General features: G+C 38.1%; 1 protein-coding gene across 1 annotated transcript in view; it reads left to right on the forward strand.

Annotated features, from left to right (window-relative positions):
- The window catches only part of MARCH11 (membrane associated ring-CH-type finger 11), a 31,037-nt gene that overhangs the window by 3,473 nt on the left and 5,079 nt on the right, over positions 1-22,485 (forward strand). Inside the window, exons 2-4 of the mRNA XM_026040746.1 lie at positions 15-131; positions 996-1,151; positions 20,301-20,493. Coding sequence (XP_025896531.1) covers positions 15-131; positions 996-1,151; positions 20,301-20,493 — 466 coding nt within the window. The remainder of the gene's footprint in view (positions 1-14; positions 132-995; positions 1,152-20,300; positions 20,494-22,485) is intronic.

Consider the following 22,485-nt stretch of genomic DNA (forward strand, 5'->3'; position numbering starts at 1 on the left):
GCGCGGCGGCCGAGGCGGCGGCCGGCGGGCAGCCCGAGACGCGCTCCGTGTGCAGCAGCGAGAGCGGCAGCGGCAGCAACCCCGGCGGCGCCGGCCCCATCTGCAAAATCTGCTTCCAGGGCCGCGAGCAGGTGAGGCGGAGGCGGCCGCGTCTCCTCCCCGCGGCGGCGGGGGCAGCGGTCAGCACCAGGGACAGGGCTCCGCGCCGCCGCTCTCGCTCCCGCCGCCCTTGCCCGGAGGCCGCTCGCTGCCCGGGCGCGCGGAGCCTCTGCCGCATGGGGGGTCGCATCCGCCTGCCCCCCCGCTCGCCCTCTCTGCCCGCAGAAGCTTTAGGCAACTCTCAGGCTTCCCCTGCCCTTTCAAAGGAAGGTGTGAGTTTACAAACGCATCCAGGTGTGTGCCCTCCCACGCCCCCACTGAGTCCACTGGACTCAGTGCTAGCAGTGGATCCATAACTAGCATTTTATACGTTATCGTTTCACCCAGCTAAAACAAACCTGTCAAGGGAGAAGAGAATAGCTGATTGATGCCACACAGAAGCCCAGCATCAGTGGATGTGTTTAGTTGTGTTATTTTAACCCAACTCTGACCAACACCAAATCCTCTTCAGAGGATACGGTTCCCTGTGATGTCACCCACTCCCTCCTTAGCACTGGTGACGAATAACTGTGGGGAAAATGCTGCCAACAGTTTGCTTGGGGTGTGTGAAAGACCTAACATCTTGCTTTTTGACCCTCAGTAGTCCTTCACCTGTTCCACATGCACACGGAGACCCACAGCGATGGGCATCTGGTTTGGTGTGGTGACCAGAAGTTACATGTTTTTTAAATAGTTAAATGACTGAATATCATTGCAACAAAAAGTGCGTGTTCATTATTTTGTGGATTGACATTGAGACTGTCTCATGGTTACAGACTTGTAAATATTTTGGCATCAGGCTCTCATATAATTTTAACATTTCTTTAAAAGTTAACATTGCTGTGTTGTCTTTGCAGGGTGAATTGTTAAATCCTTGCCGCTGTGATGGGTCGGTACGGTACACACATCAGCTTTGCCTGTTAAAGTGGATAAGTGAAAGAGGGTCATGGACCTGTGAACTCTGCTGTTACAGATACCATGTTATAGCAATTAAAATGAAAAAGCCTTGCCAGGTAATTTCTTTCTTTATTTGCTTGTTTCTTTAAAGTACGTATTTTTAGCCTTTTTTTTTTTTAATGCTACTTACTTTCATATCTAGATTTTCTGAAAAAAACTAAGAGAGTCTAAATACTTTACCAGTTAGCATCAGCACTCACTTGAAGTTAGTTTTTAAGTGCAGCTGTATATTAAAGCATGCAGTTTTTGATTCTAGCAGATTCTTCTAGCTTTTGGCTGACAAAGAAATGGCTTTTGGAGGTTGTTAAGCCCTTTTGTTAGATAAGTCGTACAGAGCACAACACAGAGCAACTTGGATCCACCTGTTCCTATTTCTAAACTTCCTAAACTGCCTTAAGGTAGTCAAAATATCTGCACAGAGATGGCAGAGATGGCACAGCACTTGTAGGAGATTCTGGAGCAGCAGCTGCAGAATGAATGGGATACCAAAGTATATCTCAAGTGTTGCTACATACATACCTGTGGGCAGCAGAAGAAGCCCTAGTTTGAAGAGCAGATACTCCACTTCTGTGGAAAACAGAAGCAAAAGAGAAAGATTAAATGAGTGACACAGTAGGCAGCAGTTTATGGCCAAGTTGCAAATGAAGTAAAAACCTGAAGAGCCAAAAGATAATGCCATTCCCTTTGTAGGTTATTGCATTTTTTTTAAACTAGATTCAGGTATCTCTTTTTAACTAGATTCAGATCTTGGATAGACCCAGAAAGACTTCATTCCTTCTAAACCCTAGATATATTCTCTTCTTTTTTGTATTTAAATATTCCTGTCCTTTACTTTGCTTGACAAAATAGCATACAAGATTTCATGGAGTTGCATACTCAGAGGGGTTATACCTGTACTCACACATTGCACACATTGCACTGACACTCAAAAGGTCATGTGTCTTTTGGGAGGTGCACAGTAGCACCTTCTGTCACTGAAAATTATTCTTGTAGCTACAATAACTTCAAGGAACTCTTGAAACTGCAATTCTGTGTGTATTTTTATAAGGGCAATTAGTCTTAACATGCCCTCACTTCTTTCCTACACTCATGACTATATTAGTATTGCCTATTTTTAGCAGTTCTCTTGGTAAGCATTTGGACAGACACTGGATCATTTGCTTTACTAGAAAAAAAAAAGCATTTTAAAGCCCTTTTAGGTTTTGTTTAAAAACTAATAACCTGATGGTTTTAATCTAGAGGTATTTTACAGTTTTTTTTTTTTTATTGAGGCAATCAGGTAAATAATGCACTTTAAAATTCTCAAGCAAGAGTAGTTATGTTATATTAAATACAATATTTGGGCAGGAATAGTTTAGCTAGCAGTCTGCCTCGGCCCTTTTCGTCAGAAGTACCACTGCTGATCTTTTACTGATTAGATCTGTGTAGGCAGTGTCATAAGAAAGAAAAAGGAGGTTATTTATCAAAGTAACTTTTTCTCAAATTAGTTGTCTCTGCAGATTTACACCAACGCTTCAGATTTTCTTTTAATTGAAATATTTGTAGAAACTGGCAATGCTTAGGGAGTTTGGAAGTAGATTTTTTTCCTACATTTTCTTTCAAACCATTGGAATACCTGTGAAGATTCCATCTAACATTTAACATTTGGTATGGTAGAGAAAATAATCCCAAAGTGGGGGGGCTCTTTGGGGCAGTGCATTCAAGGAACAAAATTTGTTATGGTAAGGGACCTTATCCTATAAAAATCCTCTCACTGTCCCTGTGTACATTTCAGCAACTGCTAGTTAATTACTTTTTAAGAACCCAGTCTTAGCAACACGTAGGCTCTAAATATAGACCTAGATCTTAAAACACAAAAATAATTAAATTAACCAATTGGCTGACAGTGAGAGATGAGCACACAAACAAGTTGATGACATTTGATAGGCTTCATAGAAAAAAGCAAACTGAACTTTTCAGCATCCTTCTGATGATCGTGTCTTATTAGAGAGGCAGATGTAACTGTTAAGAAGTAATCTGTTAATGAAAACACATGTTCTTGTTGCTGAACTTGGTCCTTAGAGTAGCACAGAGATTGATCCAATAATAGACCAGACCTTCTGTTAAGACCTGACTAGAAAATAAGCATGCCTATAATGAGGCCAATGAAACAAATACTGTTTTAGGCCAGGAGTTTTGAAAAATTTTTGAGATGCCTTAAAAAATAAAGAATTTTAAGTGTCTGACTTGGAAATTAAAACTACTTAAATTTTCATTTTATATTAATATTAAAAAAACCCCACCATGAATAGTGTTTTTGATATTCATTTGCTATGCCATTATAATTTCTAAGAATTTCTCTTTTTAAAGGACATATAAATAGGTTACTTTATTTTTATTTATGCCATTTAATTATTAAGCTGTTTGTTAGTAAATTAATTCAGTTGACTTACAGTTAAATATACTTGTAAATTACACAGTTTCAATTCTATTGTAAGGTTCAGAAATAATACTTTAAGTGAAATATAGTTATGAAAGGATTGAGAAAAAATATCTTTGATGCTAACTGCTGTCATTATTATAAAAATGTAAATAAAGTATATTTAAAGAATGTTATTTTTATGCTCTTACTGTAGTCAGTCAAAAAGTCCTACTATGTGAGATATTTAGCACATCCTATGCTTCTATTCATTAACACATTATATTCTGGTAGTGTAGGTGAATTGGACTTGTTGTAAAAGTGATATCATGTACTGATTTATTAATTTAAAAGCTAATTAGATAACAATTTGATACTTTATTGACATCAGGAAGATGTCAAAAAAAGGAGTTATTTAAATAAAAAGTAAATCGTTAATTATTCAGTTTGATATTTGAATCTAGCCATAAAATACAGGCTGTAGTTAGGATTATTTAAGCAAGTTTTTAGTTACTTGAAGTGGAACATAGCTCATTAGTTCAGTGTTATTTAAAGGTCCTCAGTATGATTAACATTTGGAATATTCAGCATAAAAATCAATATGTTAAATTTTGTGAACTGCAGGTTCCGTTTTTTGAGCCTTGTTAATCTGAGTAGTCCTCATTCAGTAGAGTTAGCTCACTGGCATGAGTTAGATGGCTGGGAGAAGACCTTTATTAGCCCATGTGCAGATATTTCAATATAGAGACCAGTGTGCAGAAAATTAGAAAATTTTTGTAGCTGTTGCTAATAACTGCGCTCATCTGATTACAAGCATTTACTATTTGTCAGATACAACTGAAAAAGAAGGAGGAGGAGAAGGTCCAAATATTGAATTGTACTTTCAAACCTAAACTATCTATTAACGGTAGTTTGTTTATGTTACTGATATTGAGCTTCCTGTAATGAAGATCCAGGAGGATACTTCATGCTATGTACTATGCCATTAAACAGAAACAACAAAAAAAAATGGTCCTAATCTTAGTCAATTTGTAAAGAAGTATAAGCAAAGGAGAAGAGACAAGTCTATAGGAGTGTATAAAACCTGTTAAATGAGCAGCAGTCTCTCTGCACTAATAATTTTGAATTTTTGGCATCTCAGATGGGGATGAGTATTAAAATGCCTCTATTAAAGAAAATAATGAGACTTTGCAGACAATCCTTAAATGAGAAGGCAATGTGGGAGAACTAGTGGAAAATATAATAATTGTCTGAGGTAGTTATTGTGTACTCAAAAGAGATGAGATTCAGCATCTCAGTAGCCATTATTAGAAGATAGTTAATAGGTCAGTAAACTCATGCAAGGCCTTGAAGAGTAGTTAAGTCTTTCCTGTGATGTGCTGGGGAGCAGGAGAACCAGCGCAGGGAGAAAAGGAGGGCAATAACATGGTCAAAGTAATGGACTAAAAGAAAATTATATTTGAAGCAATCTTGTGGCTGCTTAGGAAATCATATTTGTCAAGAGTTTATAAAACTGTGTTACAGTAATTGAGAAATAAGATGAAAATTATGATGAGAAATTAAACTTTTATATGTGAGCAGTCTTAGATATGTTCTGTGGAAAGCATCTGCAAGTTTAGGAGTATCTAAAAGAAGATCCAAACAGAAATCTAAATTTAAGATAATACCTGGTTTACAGAACAGGTTAATGGATTGGAAAGTGAATCCATAGTGCTTGAGAAAGGGTGGAATATGGAAATTCTGAAGTTTTAAAACCTAATTGACATTAAATTTATGACAAAAATCCAACAAGTAAGTCCAATGAGGAGAGAGAACACTCCTCTAAGTGTGGGAGAACAACATGGGAGAAAATAGAGTCAAGAATTAAAATTGGAAGACAAGGTTGAAATAGAGAGATGGCTTAAATGCACAGAGCCTTCAAAAAAGGATTCATTTAGTTATAGAGAGGCCTATAAGAAAGCAGAGAAATAAAGCTGGAAAGAGATTTAGGTCAGAACTGAAAAAAATGGGAAAACAAAGTTTCAAAATCTATGATTGAATTCAGAGACCTGAAGGTTCTGAGTTTATTTAGGATTTTAACATTATATGACAAAAAATATGCTCCTCTAGTTGGAATGGATGAAGTGATATATAGAAGGTAAAATTAATATTTAGAATTTTGCTGGAACAGCTGTACAAACACCAGTAAATACCTGAGATCAGTTTTCCTGATTCTTTGTGTGTTAGTGCTTTGCTAGGTAGAGCATTTGATCAAAGGTGGCTTCTTAGCTGATTTATCTTTTATTTGTCTCCCTCAGGAGGCTGCATCATTCTATCCAGAGCATCAATTACAGCACGTAGGGAGTTAGGCAGGCCTCTCTCATGTTTGCATTGGTCTATTAAAGATAGGGGAATATCAGTAAAAAATAAATTAGGCAAAAAGTGGTGTTACAGCATAGAGAACAATTCTGTATTACCCTGTGGTACTGTACTCCTTGCCCCTTTTCATGTCAATACCGCAATGATGAAAGGACTATCTGACCTCAGTTCTTCTTAAGTGCTTGTTTGAGCCAGAACACTCTCTTGGCACTGTGAGTTTTGCCTGTATGACTACTTTTCTCATAGGGTTCTTCATTTTTTCCTTTATTTTGTTGCATTTTTCTTTTATTTGTCTTTATTTATATATTTACATTATTGAAACGAGGCTTTATACTGAGATAATGCTCAATTTTATGGCCTTTTATGCTCTAACCAACACATACACATCCAAAAATTTTTGCTTAGTAGGTACTGAAAGTCATGAATCTTTCCATTAAGAAATACTTTTTAATTTCCCATGTGCTTATTCATATAAAAGCTTCATTAATTTTGAAAGATCTTTTTTTCTAAGTGCTACAATAATCTTCAAAAAGGCATGTTCCATAAAACTGGCCTCCAGGAAGGTGTGTCTTGATAAAATGAGAATTAACCTTAGTATATCTCCTTCTTTTGTGCCAAGGAAGCTCCCTCTGCCTCCCAGAGAAGAGCAAACAGACAGTCTGCCTCTTCAAGGACATTTTTGGTACCTCTCACTGTTATAAACTGAACACTGTGCAATTTACAATCTACTGTAGCTTGTGGTTACTCCCAGCACCTTGTGTTCTCCCTCTGAAGACGGTATTCTGCATCTAACTTTCAGGGCTGTTGTTTCATAAGAGGAAAAAAAAAGGCATATTTTGCTTGAAGAAATAAATGTAACCCTGGCTCTATTTGGAATCTGATAAATAGCATAAAAGTTAAAATTCATACTCACCCCTCCAAGAAAGACACTTTGTGTTTAGTTGGTGTGCACAATGATTAGTTTAAATCTCCATGAGCCTTAAAGAAGATCATTTCCTGCTCAAGCAGCACTTACAGAGTACTTGCATGTTGTCTCACTGCTTTCTGGATGCCTGCACAGCTAGTGACTTGATTAATTACTGACACCTTCCTTCAGTCTTTCACCTGTCAGATTTAAAGGGAACATCTTCATATCATCCACTACTTGGTGGATCAGAGAGAAATCATCTAATGCTTCTGAGGAATTTTGAAATCTTCTACTTCAGCTGTCTCTCTCTTGCTGTAGCCCTAGCAAAAAGATCAGAAATATGTGGAATAGTTGACATACTTGGGAAATGCGTCTACCCGGTACTTCAGTACCTTCATGTTTAGAGATTTATGGAAAACCTACTGTGCTTTCATTGAAAATAGTTTATGGTCATGTTTTCAGAAACCTATCTTTCTCCTGAGCATTCCCTTTGCAGTTTTGTAGATATTGCTGATACGATTGCTGTGAATCTAGCCAGAGGTCTAATGACTTCAGGCTTCTAGCCTAGAGAAGATGCAGTCTTAGTTCAAAGTTCCTTTAGATGTCTTGATGTTTATCATGTGACACAAAGGAATCTGTCTTCCTTGTACAACTCTCATGTATCAGGACCTCATGATAACTTTTCCCAAATTCCCTTCCTCCCTGGCTGGCATCAGGCTTTTTGGACAGGCATCAGATCTATTCACCTTAAAAACTGCCAGCATTTCCATGATTCCCAGTCCTCTGACCATTAATTAGTACCTCTGCAGCATGAACAAAATTCTTTACCTTTGCCAAAGTATTCCTCTCTTCTGCTTTTTCATCTTTCCCTAAATTTAATGATGAATTTGCCAGATTTCCCAAGCTTTAGGCAGTTATTTTCTCTGTCATGTGAGTCCATAAGATCGTGACCCAAGATTATGACACATAATTTGTCACTTTTCCTCTGCTCCCTTCAGTAACTATCCTTTTCCAGGATTCTAACAGAAGTCACATTCTTAGGATAGAAATCTACGTCAGCAGGAGTTGAAGCATCTCATTTCCTCTCATGATTGAAGGACTAATTGCATTCACTTCACAGGAAAAGTGTTTTATTAAAAGTATTTTACAATATTAGAAAGAAATTACTTTGGAAAGCTAAATAACTTTGTGTATAAACGCAAATTCAGGTGGGATTTTGTATTATTTCAAAGCAGTTATTAATTTGCTTCTATCAAGTGTTTATTTTCATAAATAATCACAGAACTTTCTGAAAATTTCTAAATGTGATGGAAGGCCATAATCTTTCTATTCCCTCTTCCTGTGGCACTCAGCACATGGAGTTCCCAAATAGCAGCTATTTATCTGCAGCTAACATTTCTGCCACTACTTCAGATATTCATGAATACTTTCAGCTTCTAGATAGTCACTGCAGTCTTTTTGGTTTTTTGAACCTTTCTTAATTCATTTCCTGGTAAGCCTTGTTGTCTCTGGAATTGCAGGAAGTAGTATTTTTCAGTACTTTTGTCCCATTCATCAGCTCCTTGGGAAATGTCCATCACTGTTAATTGCAATACATATGTCTGCGCTCAGCTATAATGACCTTATTGCTCAATGGTCAATATTCTCTGTCACAGAGTTGGATGTTGGGTAAGTTCCCAACACTCAGCCAGGTCTGGCAGGGCAAACACACAAAGAATTAGGTTCTGCACCGAGTGGGTGTCTAAAGCCTTTTTCATTCTTTGCGATAGCAGAACCAGAACGCTCTGAAGATCTGGTTGTCCACTTGTATCTGTTCCAGAGAAGGACAACCAAAGTATGACTATGTTGTGGACATATGCTTGGAAAAGAAAGACAATTTGCAGGACAGTATGTAGTTCTTACAAATGTGTGTTTTCCATATGTACATCCTGTACTTACCCTTCTGTCTCTTAGGTGCTTCTGGAATTGAAAGAAACTGAGGGCATTTTTATTTTTATGGGTACCAGGGGAGATGGTGTTTGGGTTAGGCATGAGTCCTATAAGCACTATTAAGCCAAAATTAAGCTTTTTTAGGTTTTCCAAAAACAACAATATGAGTAATTAGTACAGTTTTTGATATTGTAACCATTGTTTCTTGCAATGCTGTAAATGTTAACACACAATAAAACAAATTAGAAAGCTAGGAATTTTGAGTGTCCAGAAAACATGGGTTATATTGCGCAACTTAATGCGATTTCTTCAAAGTATTTCAGCCATATTCAAGATATATGCAGACAGATATAGTGTGTAATATACATGATAATACTTATATCTAATTTGCTGCTCTGTTTAATTAAGCACAACATCTTGCATGTTTTCAGAGCTTAAAAATGGAGTTTTATAAGTGGGTGACCACAACCTAAAAAAATAAAAATAAAAAAAAAGAGATGAGAAACTCAAACAACAGCTTCTACTAGCTTGTGCTTGTGATTGTCTAACTGCACGTGCAAGGATGCAAGAATGTACCTTCAAAAGAATTTATTGTAAAGAATCATTTTTTAAAAAATTGCTGCTTAAAAAAATCCTATAGATAATAAACTAAAATTAATTTAGAAATGCCACTGACAATTGTAACAAGTTTACACAATGTTAATATTTATAATTGCCAATTCATTATGCCTTTTAACACAAAGTTTTAATTATTGTATATATAGTATATATAACAATTCTTCCAGTAGGCCTATTTTTTCATCTTTTATAATTAGGGTTATTTTTCAAGAGAAGATTTACTGGATATTTCCCGTGCTTTCTAACTGGCTTTTGGAGCAAGTTTTTGTCTAACCAGGGGTCCAGGGCTGCTATAACTGGTGGTTATGTGTGGGATGCATAGTATTGGTGGCTGATACTCTGCAACTTCTTAGCTGTGCTTATCCAGTCTATTTTATTTCTATGTCTAAGTTGTTTGGCTCCATTGTCCTGCCATCATTTTGTATGGTGCATGGCTTGGAAACTGCATCAGTTCTTGACATTTTTCTTTTTTAACAGTACTTAAATGGTGTAAATCTCCTCTTTCAGTCTTCTTTTGGTATTCTGGAGACTCTGGACTCTAACTCCAGTTATATGGCGTATCTTCCATACTTCTTCCACCATCACATCATTGGTATGGTTCTGTTCCAGAGACCGTTGAAATAGGTCATAATCAGAAATAGGCCATGGTGCTCTGTACAATGCTAATATCATCCCCTTGCTCATCTCTATGGAGATGATGTGAATAAAAAAATCAATTTCATTTGCTTTCCCTTTGGTTCAGTGAACATGTGGATGTTTTACGTGAATTGGAAGTGTTCCAATAAAGGGCACTGAAGGTGTTCTTCCATAATGTATCCTAAATGCTTTGTAAATCAGTCATTAAAATAACGTCTTGAGAGTTGGAAGTTTAAAACCTTGCTTTAATTTAGGTGAACAGTGGATTTGAATCAAGGTTTCTCCCAAGTGAATACACCAATCACCCTTTATCTTTTCTCTTGTGGGTTTGGAAAAAAATATTTGATTATTTCAAGTGTCAAAGGAAGAAAAAGCAACCAACATCTTCGGAAAATGCAACTAGCAAATAAAATGTAGATGTCATTAACTGAACTGGAATGAATAGTTAAATATTTAAATGAAAACAAGGCAGACAAGAAGACATCAGTAAGAAGGATGAAGCAGAGATAATTCCTGTGGAATCCTTGACTGGTGTTCAGGGTTTGTTTTTTTTTTCCTTTTTTGAAGAGGTCTGTTTGATCCCTCCATTTTCACATCTTTGGTGAGTGAGATAATATCTTATTTGAATAGTGATAGCTTTAGATAGATAGATAGAGAGAGAGATAGATAGGCTTTCAAGAAATGCACACATGCCCAAGGAATGTTCACAAATGCAGATATTTTTAACTAAATTGGGTAGTCCCATAGAATTTAAAAGCTGAACTGAGAACAGAGCACTTTCATATTACATCTTTTGCTTGGGTGCATCTCTACCATATACTGACTTTTAAATGTTCCCTTATGTCTTCTGGGCGGCATTTGACCCTGATAGCCAATTCTTAATCAGAAGTGGAATTTAGGAATAAGAAAATAATACTAGTTGGTACAAACAGGATATTTAGCAGGTTTCATGTTTTTGTTTCAGATGCTTTTAGGTGTTGAGTATACCATATTAATTATTGCAGGATGGTGCCTGGTCTGGGAATACTTGTTTGGAAGGTCAGCCTTTCTTTTGAGAATGGATACAATTGCAGTCCTTCCTTTAACAGTAAGAATCAGCAGGTGTCAATATTTAGAGAAACTAAATGCATCAAGGAAGGCAGAGGGCTACTCTCTGTGTACTGAATATCCGCCTTCTGTCTCAAGGACAATAAAAATGATGACACTTCTTCTCAAGTCTTTCCTCATTCTTTTTTTTTTTTTCTTGGCCAGTAGCCAAGAATATCTATAATCTTACTCCAAGGTATTCAAAATGTATCCAAAAAAAAAAAAAAAAAAAAAAAAAGCTGTAAGTTAATGCAGTTTTTATCACAGCTCTTCTTGTGTTCTCAGCAATTTTAACATCATTAACAAAAAAGATAAAAAAGCAAACTTTACTGATTAACAGTGAAGGTGCAACAGAGTACAATTTTAAAAGATCATCTTCCTGCAGAAATAGAAGTCACCTTCATAAAAGACTGTAACCAACTGTATAATAACATAAGTGATTGCAAGAATTCATCTACAATTAGTGTCATCTTGATATTTGAAAAACATGGTGATGTTCTTTTAGATTTGCAATATAAAGTGCATGGCAATCTTAATTGTTTTATTCTTCTGCAAATGCATAAAGGCTTCTCTCAATGTGGTGAATACAAAGCTAATGCTGATTGTATCAGTGACTGAAAGTTTATGCAACTTCCTATGAAATTCCTCCTTAATAAAAAACCCATGAAGTTGAAAAGACAAATACTACAGCTGAAAATTCAGAAACTGATGTATGCCAGAATTTCAAACTAAGCTCTCAGCAAGCTATCTAAAGATATATTCTTAAGGCAGTGCCTTAAGAAGTTCTGAGCCCGCAGAGGCAGCCTGTGAAGAAGGGGAAGCCACAATGGGCATATGGGGAGCAGTGGTTGGCGCACAGATGGTAAAGCCAGTGCCTCCAATAGTGTGCGCTCTGCACACACACACGCCATGCAAAGGACTGTCCTTGAACATTCACTGTGGAATCCTTGGCACGTGAAGCTACTGTGTCTAGGACCTCTAAGTGCTTAAGACAGATTTGGCACTACATATAAAAAACATTTAATTAGGTATAATAATCTACATTTCTTAATTGGCTCTAAAAGAGAGACTTTTCATCCTTTTAGAAATAGAAGTTCTCCAACTGCGAGATGACAGTTTTCACGGATCTTTATGATCTCCACTGAATGTATGACATAGGTTTTGTTTTCTCTGCCAAGTACTGAATTTATTGCTTATGACTGTAATGGCTGCCAATGCACCAATGCTGAGAGACTCAAGCTTCTACTTACACTTTTATCATTCTCTTTTGGCCAGTGTGTTTTTTTAGCTATATTCCATTTAGTATGATTAAGGTATAGCAATAAGCCTGAACTTTTTGTAGGATTGTGTCTTTACACAGCTGCATATCATGAAAGACTGCTGTCCAAAGTGGAGACACAAAATACGTTTTTAACATATCAAATTAAAATAAAGGTATCAGAAATGTAGCTTTAAATAGGTTTTGTGAATGATAGTGGAAGATATAGCAAAACCTTCAAAATAAATAGTATAAATTAAGCTTATTGGGCCATCGTTTGCTTTCTCTTTGTCCATATGGCAAATTCCTACTTTATCCATTCTGGTTTTAATCCTGCCACTTGATCTTTCTCTTCTGCTTTGCTCTTATGCCCCAGACATGAACCATTCTACTCAGGTCCTTGAAGATCCCAAACTTAAATTCACCTTTACTTGCTTATATTGTGCAGTTCTGCCTTCCCCAAATGCTGCTTCTGTGTCCTCTAATTCATTGATGTTCCCATTGATAAATAAGGAATTTTTGTCCCCTGCATGTGCTCAGTGCAGCCACTCAAGCCCACCTCTTCCTTTGACCGTGCAGAAGGACAATTCCATCACCAGGGCTAGCATGAAACTGAAGAGCTCGTACATAGGCAGCCTTTACTAAATTCTTGGCCAAACTGTTCACTCAAGACTGAAAAAGAAGACCCATCCTGGAAAAAAAACAGAACCGTGGCAGTTCTGGTTGGTTCTTTGCTTTGCTTAAGCTGAATTTGGGCGTGAATGAGTTTGAGTAGACAGATTTCCTCTTCTTTGGAGCTCAACTTTTCATTTGGTCTTACTTCAGAACTGCGCTACCTCATGTTCAACACCAGAGAAGTTTGGGAGCTGTTCCAGAGCTCAGTTCATCAGCAGTCTCACAGTGTCCTTTCTTGGCAATTTTATGCTAGATGAGGTATTACAACAGAGATGCTCCTCTATGGCTTGTTCTGCCAACTTTACAGCTTTTTATATCACCGTAACAGAAAAAAAGCCAAACTACCATGTGCCAGGTTTCTGCAGATGTTCACACCCTCCCCAGCTTGTACTATAGTAGAGTTTGAAAATTTGGAATGTTTCTTCAGGACTTGCAAACTTTGAAGTGCTCGGAAATCTGAGATGTGCACACTGTGAATGTGTGAGTTCTGCCTAATCGTGTGTATGCAATAAGCCGACTTTCCCAGGAACAAGCAACTCACTACACATATGCTGCACATATGTCCACAGTAAATCCTACAGTTTTAGTTGTCCCAAGTAAATAGTGTTAATGTTTTCTAAGCAGTCTGAGAAGTAACACAAGACAACAAACCAAACTGTTCCTATTCGTGATCTGTTTGATACACAGAATGAAAAGATGTTGTATAGCATGACTATAAGGACCATATATCTTTAGAGTTCATCAAAACTGGTAAACAGTAGAGGTGGGCTGGGATTTCTGTGGCATTGATTCTGTTAAGACATAAAAATAGAATCCTGTAATTAAAATGGTTTATCTGTGTATCCAAAATACACATTTATTATCCAATGGTTTCCAGGTTTGTCAGTAAGCTGCCTCCTGTATGTGTGATTTCTGCACACTAAATGAAGCACTTGAGATGTTCTATGTGTGCCTCTTGTAAAATACATTAGAACAATTAATTATCTGGTCATTTAGACTATTAACCAGATAAGGTAAAAATAAGCGTATATGTTTGAGGCAAATCACTTTGTTTGTTTCTGTAAGAGTTTTATTCATACATAAGCAGATTGCAAATCCTGTTATGCAGAATAAATGACAGTGTTAACAAACTATTTTTCCTGACAGAGCTATCTAGTTCTAGGAATTAGAGCAATTAGAAAGATATAACAAAAACTTCTTGAACTCACGATACATCTTGATTGATACACGATTGATACATCTTCAGGTTCATCATGTTACGTTATAATAGGTCACCATGAGGTTAGTTCTCTGCCAACTATTATATTTGTTTTATTTATTTATTTAACCTAAGTATGCAATCCAGAATGACTAGAGGGAGCAAGAGTCTTCTTTCAGAATGGCCATAATAAGCTGTGCTCCTGAGAGAACACATCCTTTGTCTAAGCTATTTTAGTTGCTTACAAACTGAGCCAGTTGAGGCATGGACTTTTTTTTTTTTTTTTTTTTTACTTCTTTTGCTATGCTTGCTAGGAGGACAGCTTCATGGTAGGGGACAAAGATGTAAAACTGCTTCATCAGAACTCATCAGAGAGCGTTGGTATCTTCAGAGACTTTGGTTAGAAGAGAAAAAGAATGCCTTGGAACAGGATAGCTTGAACAGAGCAGCTCCAAATTGCACTTAATGTAGGGCCCAGTTGAATCATGGACACACCGTGTGCTTGCATACTGATACTCATTTGATCAGGCTTTAATTTTTTTTTTTCTGATTATTCCTTATTTGATCTAGACATAGAACCTTAGTTTCACTGACCTCAGGGTGACTGTATTGATTTAAACAGAATGCAAATGTGGCCCATTTCTTATGACGACTTACTTGAAAAAAACAGCACTAACAGTGTCCCAAATTAAATGTGATATATGCATCATGTAATGAAAGATAATGTTTCCCCTCACAAATGCAGGGCAACCCAGGCACACGTCCTATTTCTTCATCTGTCGCTTGCCTTCCTGAGCTGGTGCTGCCACATGTAGGAAGGCTCATCTAGTCTGAGGAGCCAAAAGGAACATTCATATGTTCTCTACTAAGAATCTACAAAACCCTGTAGTTCTATTGCAGTCAGTTTTTATATAATGTATTCTGAGTACTACTTCAGTTTCAATCAATGCTTTTAAATTTTTTTTTTGTCATGCATTTTACAGTAATCAATGGGCTTTTAGAAGGCACCATTAAAAAAAAAGTTAATATCGATTTATCTCAAAGATGACACACCTTTGAATACTACATTCATCTTTATATTATAAATAGCATAGATATAACTCTTTAGCAATGAGTCCTTTGAAACAATATGTTTCTTTCAATTTCTGGAAGTGTCAACTTTATAAAAATTTAAACTTCCTCTGACGGGGTACTTAGAACAAAAGAGGAGTGATGGTTCTGGAGATATCCACAGAACTACAGCTTGCCATTAATGTACCAGATTTCCACCTGATTCATGGGAGGCAGACCAATGGTAAATAAGAGAGAAAAAGAACCAACAATGGACTGACAGTAAAAGGGAAATGTAGGAACTAGGCAAGGGCTATATAGACATTTTCTAAACTGGCAAGCTCTGAGAACTGCTACTGATTAAAGAATGTATATCTAGCAAAACAGACGTATGATGACAACATCAATTAGGAAGTTATAGTCTCAAATCATGAGCAAGTTAAGAGATTTGTGCCATTTTGAAAATGAGAAATGTATTTATGAAAAAATGAGATTTAAATGAATATGACATACTAATAATGAGACCATTCAGTTCAGAATGCTAAATAATTCAGTCTGTAAAATAATTAATGTAATTACTCAACATTAACTATAATAATACTGTTTTTGACAATATTGTTGTGACTTCATTATGGTAAGCATTTAATTTGGCATTAAAAGATGAAGTGATTGTAATAATATATAATGGGATAAGGAATGAGGAAAATGGTCAGAACAAATCAAATAAGGCTTAAATAGATTTGCATACTATAAATAGAATTTGCTCTTTAAAAATGTCTTTTGTTCCTAAATATTTTTCTCTATGTATGCCCACACATATTATCTGCACTTTGCATAAGTTTGGATAAAAAAAGGTGATGGGACCACATGTCTGATTCCTCTTCACAAGTCTTGTCGTGAAATGGAATGTCACCAGAGAACACAACCCCAAAGAGTTCCTCACATTGCCTAGTGACCCCCCTGCATCCCCTTGCTGCCTCTTTGGGGATTTTTGCACTCTTTTAGCTGTCCTAAGGCTTTTAAAATCAAAGGAGATGGGAACCACTCCCTGTAGAAAAGTTTGGATTTTGACTGGGCTACGTGAGCTTGTTGAGTTTGAGGGACTCATTCCGTATGGGTACTTAATTCATCTGATCATGAGAATAGTGAAGCAACTAGAACACACTCTCAAGAAGATGCTGTGAAAAGGTGAGGATCTTATCTATATTTCTTCAGACTTTTCATGGTCAAGCTTCTTCTAGGAAGAAAAAATTTGAGGAAAGCCAACATGAGATATGTCACGAGGCAGAACTGAAGCCTTTCACAGAGAAAGATCCTGGGAGTGGCTGATTCTGCTTGGAAGGGGGAGATAGGAATAGAAGTTAGAATGTCAGGCAGTTCCAAAATAAAGGGTGGTCCTTGTTTTTGGACTGCATGTGCATTCATTATTCAGCAATGCTACATGTCTTATCCCAGATGTTTGGGCTACTTTTCCTTCTGTTTTCAGTGATATCTTTGAAGAATAGCTATAAAAACATCTAAATTAAAAAAAAAATTCCAAATAATTTGATAGTATCAAATAGGAACTTCTATGTTCTAACTTCTACGTGGGTCCACTAGTGAATGGGGTGGGTACCCTGGTTACGGAAAACACGGACAAAGCAGAGCTGCTGAATGCCGCCTTTGCTTCTGTGTTTGTCAGGGGCAGCCCTCTGGAATCCCAGGCCCTAGGGACACACGAAGAGAGCGAGAGAGAGGAAGGCTTGCCCTGGGTAGAGGAAGAGTGGGTCAGAGAGCATCTAGGGAGCCTCGACACCCACAAATCCATGGGCCCTGATGAGATGCACCCCAGAGTGCTGCGGGAACTGGCAGATGTCCTAGCCGAGCCGCTCGCCATCATCTTTCAAAGGTCCTGGAGAACGGGGGAGGTGCCGGAAGACTGGAAGAAAGCCAACATCACTCCAGTCTTCAAAAAAGGCAAGAAGGAGGACCCAAGTAACTACAGGCCGGTGAGCCTCACCTCCATCCCCGGGAAAGTGATGGAGCAGCTCATCCTGGCTGCTCTCTCCAGACACATGGAGGAGAAGAAGGTGCTCAGGAGTAGCCAGCATGGATTCACCAAGGGGAAATCCTGCTTGACTAACCTGATCACCTTCTACGAAGGAATATCTAGCTGGATAGATGAGGGCAAAGCGGTGGATGTCATCTATCTGGATTTGAGCAAGGCTTTTGACACTGTCCCTCACAGCATCCTCCTGGGCAAGCTCCGAAGGTGTGGGATAGATGAGTGGACGGGGAGGTGGATTAGGAATTGGCTCGATGGCAGGGTGCAGAGAGTGGTTGTCAATGGTGCGGAGTCCAGCTGGAGGCCTGTACTTAGTGGTGTCCCCCAGGGGTCAGTTCTCGGTCCGGTCCTGTTCAACTTATTCATTAACGACCTGGATGAAGGGCTGGAGTGCTCCCTCAGCAAGTTTGCCGACGATACCAAACTGGGTGGAGTAGCTGATAGCCCTGAGGGCTGTGCTGCCATCCAGAGGGACCTGGACAGACTGGAGGACTGGGCGGCCAGAAACCTCATGAGGTTCAACAAGGGCAAGTGCAAGGTCCTGCACTTGGGGAGGAATAACCCTGGACACCAGTACAGATTAGGGGTGGACCTGCTGGAGAGCAGCCCCGCAGAGAGGGACCTGGGTGTCATGGTGGACGACAAGTTGACCATGAGGCAGCAGTGTGCCCTGGTGGCCAAGAAGGCCAACGGGATCCTGGGGTGCATTAAGAAAAGCGTCTCCAGCAGGTCGAGGGAAGTGATCATCCCCCTCTACTCAGCCCTGGTGAGGCCACATCTGGAGTACTGCGTCCAGTTCTGGGCTCCCCAGTACAAGAGGGATGTGGAGCTGCTGGAGAGAGTCCAGCGCAGGGCTACCAGGATGATCAGGGGCCTGGAACATCTGCCCTATGAACAAAGGCTGAGAGAGCTGGGTCTGTTCAGCCTGGAGAAGAGGAGGCTGAGGGGGGACCTGATCAGCGTGTATAAATACCTCAAGGGAGGCAGTGAGGAGGAGGGGGGCGGCCTCTTTTCAGTGGTGGGCAGGGATAGGACTAGAGGAAATGGCTTCAAACTGAAGCATCGGAAGTTCCACAGGAACTTAAGGAAGCATTTCTTCACTGTGAGGGTGACAAAGCACTGGAACAGGCTGCCCAGAGAGGTTGTGGAGTCTCCTTCTTTGGAGATCTTTAAAACCCGCTTGGATGCAGCCCTGTGCCACGTGCTCTAGGTGACCCTGCGTGAGCAGGGGGGTTGGACTCGATGACCTCTGAGGTCCCTTCCAACCTTCGGCATTCTATGATTCTATGATTCTATGATTCTATGTTGCTGAAAGTCACTGTGAAAGACTGGCTGTTTGTTTTAGCCGTATAATAGCATTTTAGGTTTATTGCCAGCCTCTCCATGAATTTGACAGTTTAATATTTTGTGACAGTTAATGCATAAAACTAAATTACACTTCATGCAAATGTGCTTTGACTTCAGGCATTTTGAACAAATTTATTAAGGGTCTGCCTCTTGATAATGATAATGAAAGAATTAATAATTGCCAGGAATTAATAGGAATTAATAAGGAATTAATAATTAATAATTGCCTATTGATAATGAAGGAAGACAGGAAAAGGCACATAACCAAGAGCATTTTTGACAGTTTTCTGCCAACACTATGTGGTTTCTGCTGAGAAATAATTTTGCTCTTGAACATATTATCCCTATAGAAAGTAGAGAGAGTTGGAAGGAGGTTTCCAGAGAGGCTGAGCAGTCTCCACCCTTAGAGGTTTTCAAGACCTCACTGAATAAAGACCTGGAGAGCCCAGTCTGACATCGTGGCTAACCCTGCTTTGTGCAGGAAGTTGGCTAGAGACCTCCCGCAGACCCTTGCCATGGGAATTACTCTGTCACATATGTGTCATGTATGATCACACAGTACTGCATACTCAACCACTAGGAACAACAAAAAAAGATAAAGCTTTTTTAAAGGAATAGTAACAAAGAAAAAAAAATTCCAGATGAGAAAGTGGTAATAGAGTTCTAAGTTCCTTTTTCTCCTCTTCCTTGTAGCAATCGTGAAAGAGGGGAGCCTTTCAAAATCAGGAACAAGAAAGATGTCAGTCTAGAAATTATACACCCTACTGGTGTTGGAGTAGGTTATGGAATTAGAATGGAGTGTCAGCCAAGCCAATTCAGGGAGTGAATTAGCCAGAAAAGAGTATACATGATAGGTGTAATCCAAAACGCTTTTTTCCTTATGCTGTGCCTCTTTCATTTGCTTTTGTGACTCTCTGCTATAATGAAATTTTATTTCTATCCTTGTCTTGATAGAATTCAGTAAGTGTATTCTTTTAAAATTACATCTTGTCACATCATAAATCTGAGTCACTCACACACAAAGGAAACAGCCTTCCCTAGAGAAGCAGACAGAATTAAGACATACTGAAATGCAACGTGTGTTTCCTATCATCAAGGCTCCTCCAGCACTTTCAGGTTTCTGCTCTACAAAGATGCAAGTGTCTGTGTCTAGACTGCTGATTTATGCAGACACCTGCAGTTCTCTTGGGATGGCTGGAGGTAGCCTGGAGCTTCTCCGATGAGCAACAGGAAAACAGAAAAGTGGCTTCATATTTGGGGCGGTTGAGATGGGAAAGCAAGTGCCATTTCCAATTTTTCCCACTGACACAAAAATTATTTAAGAATGTCTTCCCCACATGGTTTTTATTCAGTCCATTATCATACAGTTGTGAAAAGCTGAGTTCCATTTTTGAGACTAAGTATGTTTTTGACTTTGCAGTGAAAGCAAAAATAGAAATAAGGATAGCTCTTTTGAACTTCGCAGCTAGATGGAGATGGGAGTGATACTTGTGGGATTGGGGACTATTAGTTTCACTTTAACTGAAAGTGAAAGTTAAAACAAGTTCTGTAAAATTTCAGTATCAAGAGTACTAATAAAGATCTGTGAAGATATGTACAAATATTAAAATAATTTTTGATTTCAGGAAAAAAAAAGTGGGGTTGAATGTGCAATCATAGAAAATAACATATTGATCTTATACAACTTTGTTTCTCTTCTAGTGGCAAAGCATTACTATAACACTGGTTGAGAAAGTGCAGATGGTTGCTGTAATCCTAGGATCTCTGTTCTTAGTAGCAAGTGTGACTTGGCTTCTATGGTCAGCCTTCAGCCCTTATGCAGTATGGCAAAGAAAGGACATCCTTTTTCAAATCTGCTATGGAATGTATGGTTTTATGGATCTAGTGTGCATAGGTAAGCTCAAAAATGTTAAACAGCACAGACTGTGGTTTAAGACTATGACTATTTTTTCTAATTGGTCATTCCAGTTCTTTGCAGATTTATTCTCAGCTGGTACCTTTTGCAAATACTGCTTTGTAGAGTGTTGCAAATACTGCAAAGAGAAAAGAACCAAAGAGGCTTTGTTCAAATTAATCAAAGCTTCCCCCAATGTTAGTGGTGCGAAAAGAGTCAGCTTAGTTTGCTTGAAAGTATAGCTGGCTAACAAAGTAACAAAGACTTTATTAAAAGAACTAGTAAAATTATTTCCCACAATACTGCTTTACATTAGATTGTAGCATTATCAAAAAAAGCCCTTGAGAAAAAGCCCTTGAGGTCATAATCCAACCATTAATCCAATATTAAAATATACAGAAAAGTATACTATAAAGTATATTATATGGATTACCGTGCTAGTAACAGAAAAAAAAAAAAAAAGGCAAAAAGGCTGATATGAGTTCTTGGTCCATCATAAACACATAAAGAAGCACTAGTGTTAAGTATGACAATGTAAGAAGTCGCCAGTTATTTAGCTTTTAGCTGAAGGTTTAGAAAAAAATGCAATTCATTACAAAGCTATTTTGTATATTTTTGAACTATCTGAAAATATGCATTCAGAAGTATTTAAATATAAATCTTTTTATTGGAAACTGTGTTTTATTGAATGTTAGAATAGCTGCAATTAATTGTAGAGAGGATTTAATAACTTGGGAGTAATCCGCATTAAACCATGTTCTTAGAAATGCAATTCCAAGAAAATTCAGCAAATACCATATCATGTTAGATTTGAAATTTTGGAATGATGAATGTTGATGTTACCCCAGTCTCACATATGTCAGTTCTGAAAGGCAGTTCTGAATCCTGTTCAATAAGGTGCAAAGAAACAGAGACAGTCTTAATAGCCAGGCTTTTACTCCAACCACAAAGTCATATCATCTTTTATTGACAGCATTCCATTACAGTCAGAGCATTTATTTATATTTCAGCTGAATCATTAATTCTATTTATGTTATTATTTCTATGAAAGGAGGTCATTCTGAATTATTTTACAGCACAGGCTTTCTTCTATAAACCTAAATCTTCTTAAATATAAAAATGAATTGAAACTAGATCTGTAACATTCTGGACAAATACTTTGATTTTAAATTAAAAAAGAAAAAAAAGCATTGGGTACACTCCTGGTACTGATTTTTGATTACTGGTTTTTCCTTTTTAGCAATTAATTTCTGATGTTTTCTTTAAAAAAGAAAACTCAAAATGTAGACAGAAATGTTGAGCTTCAGGCATATTAAACTTTGCACTTACAAGGAATTTCAGGTGTGGCATAGACAGCAATTTTCAAAAAGCTCCTTTATTTTGGACGAAGCAGTTCCCCTGCAGCGGTGCCCTGTATTAAGGCCCCGTTTCAATAGGTTAATTCCGCAGCCCCGGGCCTGCCTGCCCAGGCAGCAGGGCCGAGGCCGCTCTCACGCAGCCGTGGGGCTCCACACCCGCCTGGCACCGTGCGGGAGCCACCTGCCCCTGGGCAACCGCCTTCACCCACCAGATAAACTGATCTGTCTCTAACTACACTCGTGCATATTCTACAGTCACATCATAAATAATCTATTTTTGGCCACTTTTCCTGAAACTGGCTTTAAATATTTTTGGCACTAAAATCATTTGAGAACATTTATTGATATAATATATATTATTATATTTTATGTTTTAATTTCATCATAAAGAGAACAGTTTTAGACTAAGAAAGCATTTGAATGAAGTTGCCTACTAGATGAAAGGTAACATTTATTCTGGAATGATTTAAAAAACACAACACTGTCCATTATACCAATAACTCCCTCACTGTCCATTATACTAGTACCTCTCTGAAGGCATTACCATACAATTTTGTCATTGCTTACTATATATAATCTTTTATCATACAGCTTGTAATACTTACAGGTAACTACACTTCCCACCCCAAATTTC

This window comes from Nothoprocta perdicaria, unplaced genomic scaffold (genome assembly GCF_003342845.1).
Source record: "Nothoprocta perdicaria isolate Ctin4 unplaced genomic scaffold, notPer1 scaffold_264, whole genome shotgun sequence".
Classification (NCBI taxonomy): domain Eukaryota; kingdom Metazoa; phylum Chordata; class Aves; order Tinamiformes; family Tinamidae; genus Nothoprocta; species Nothoprocta perdicaria.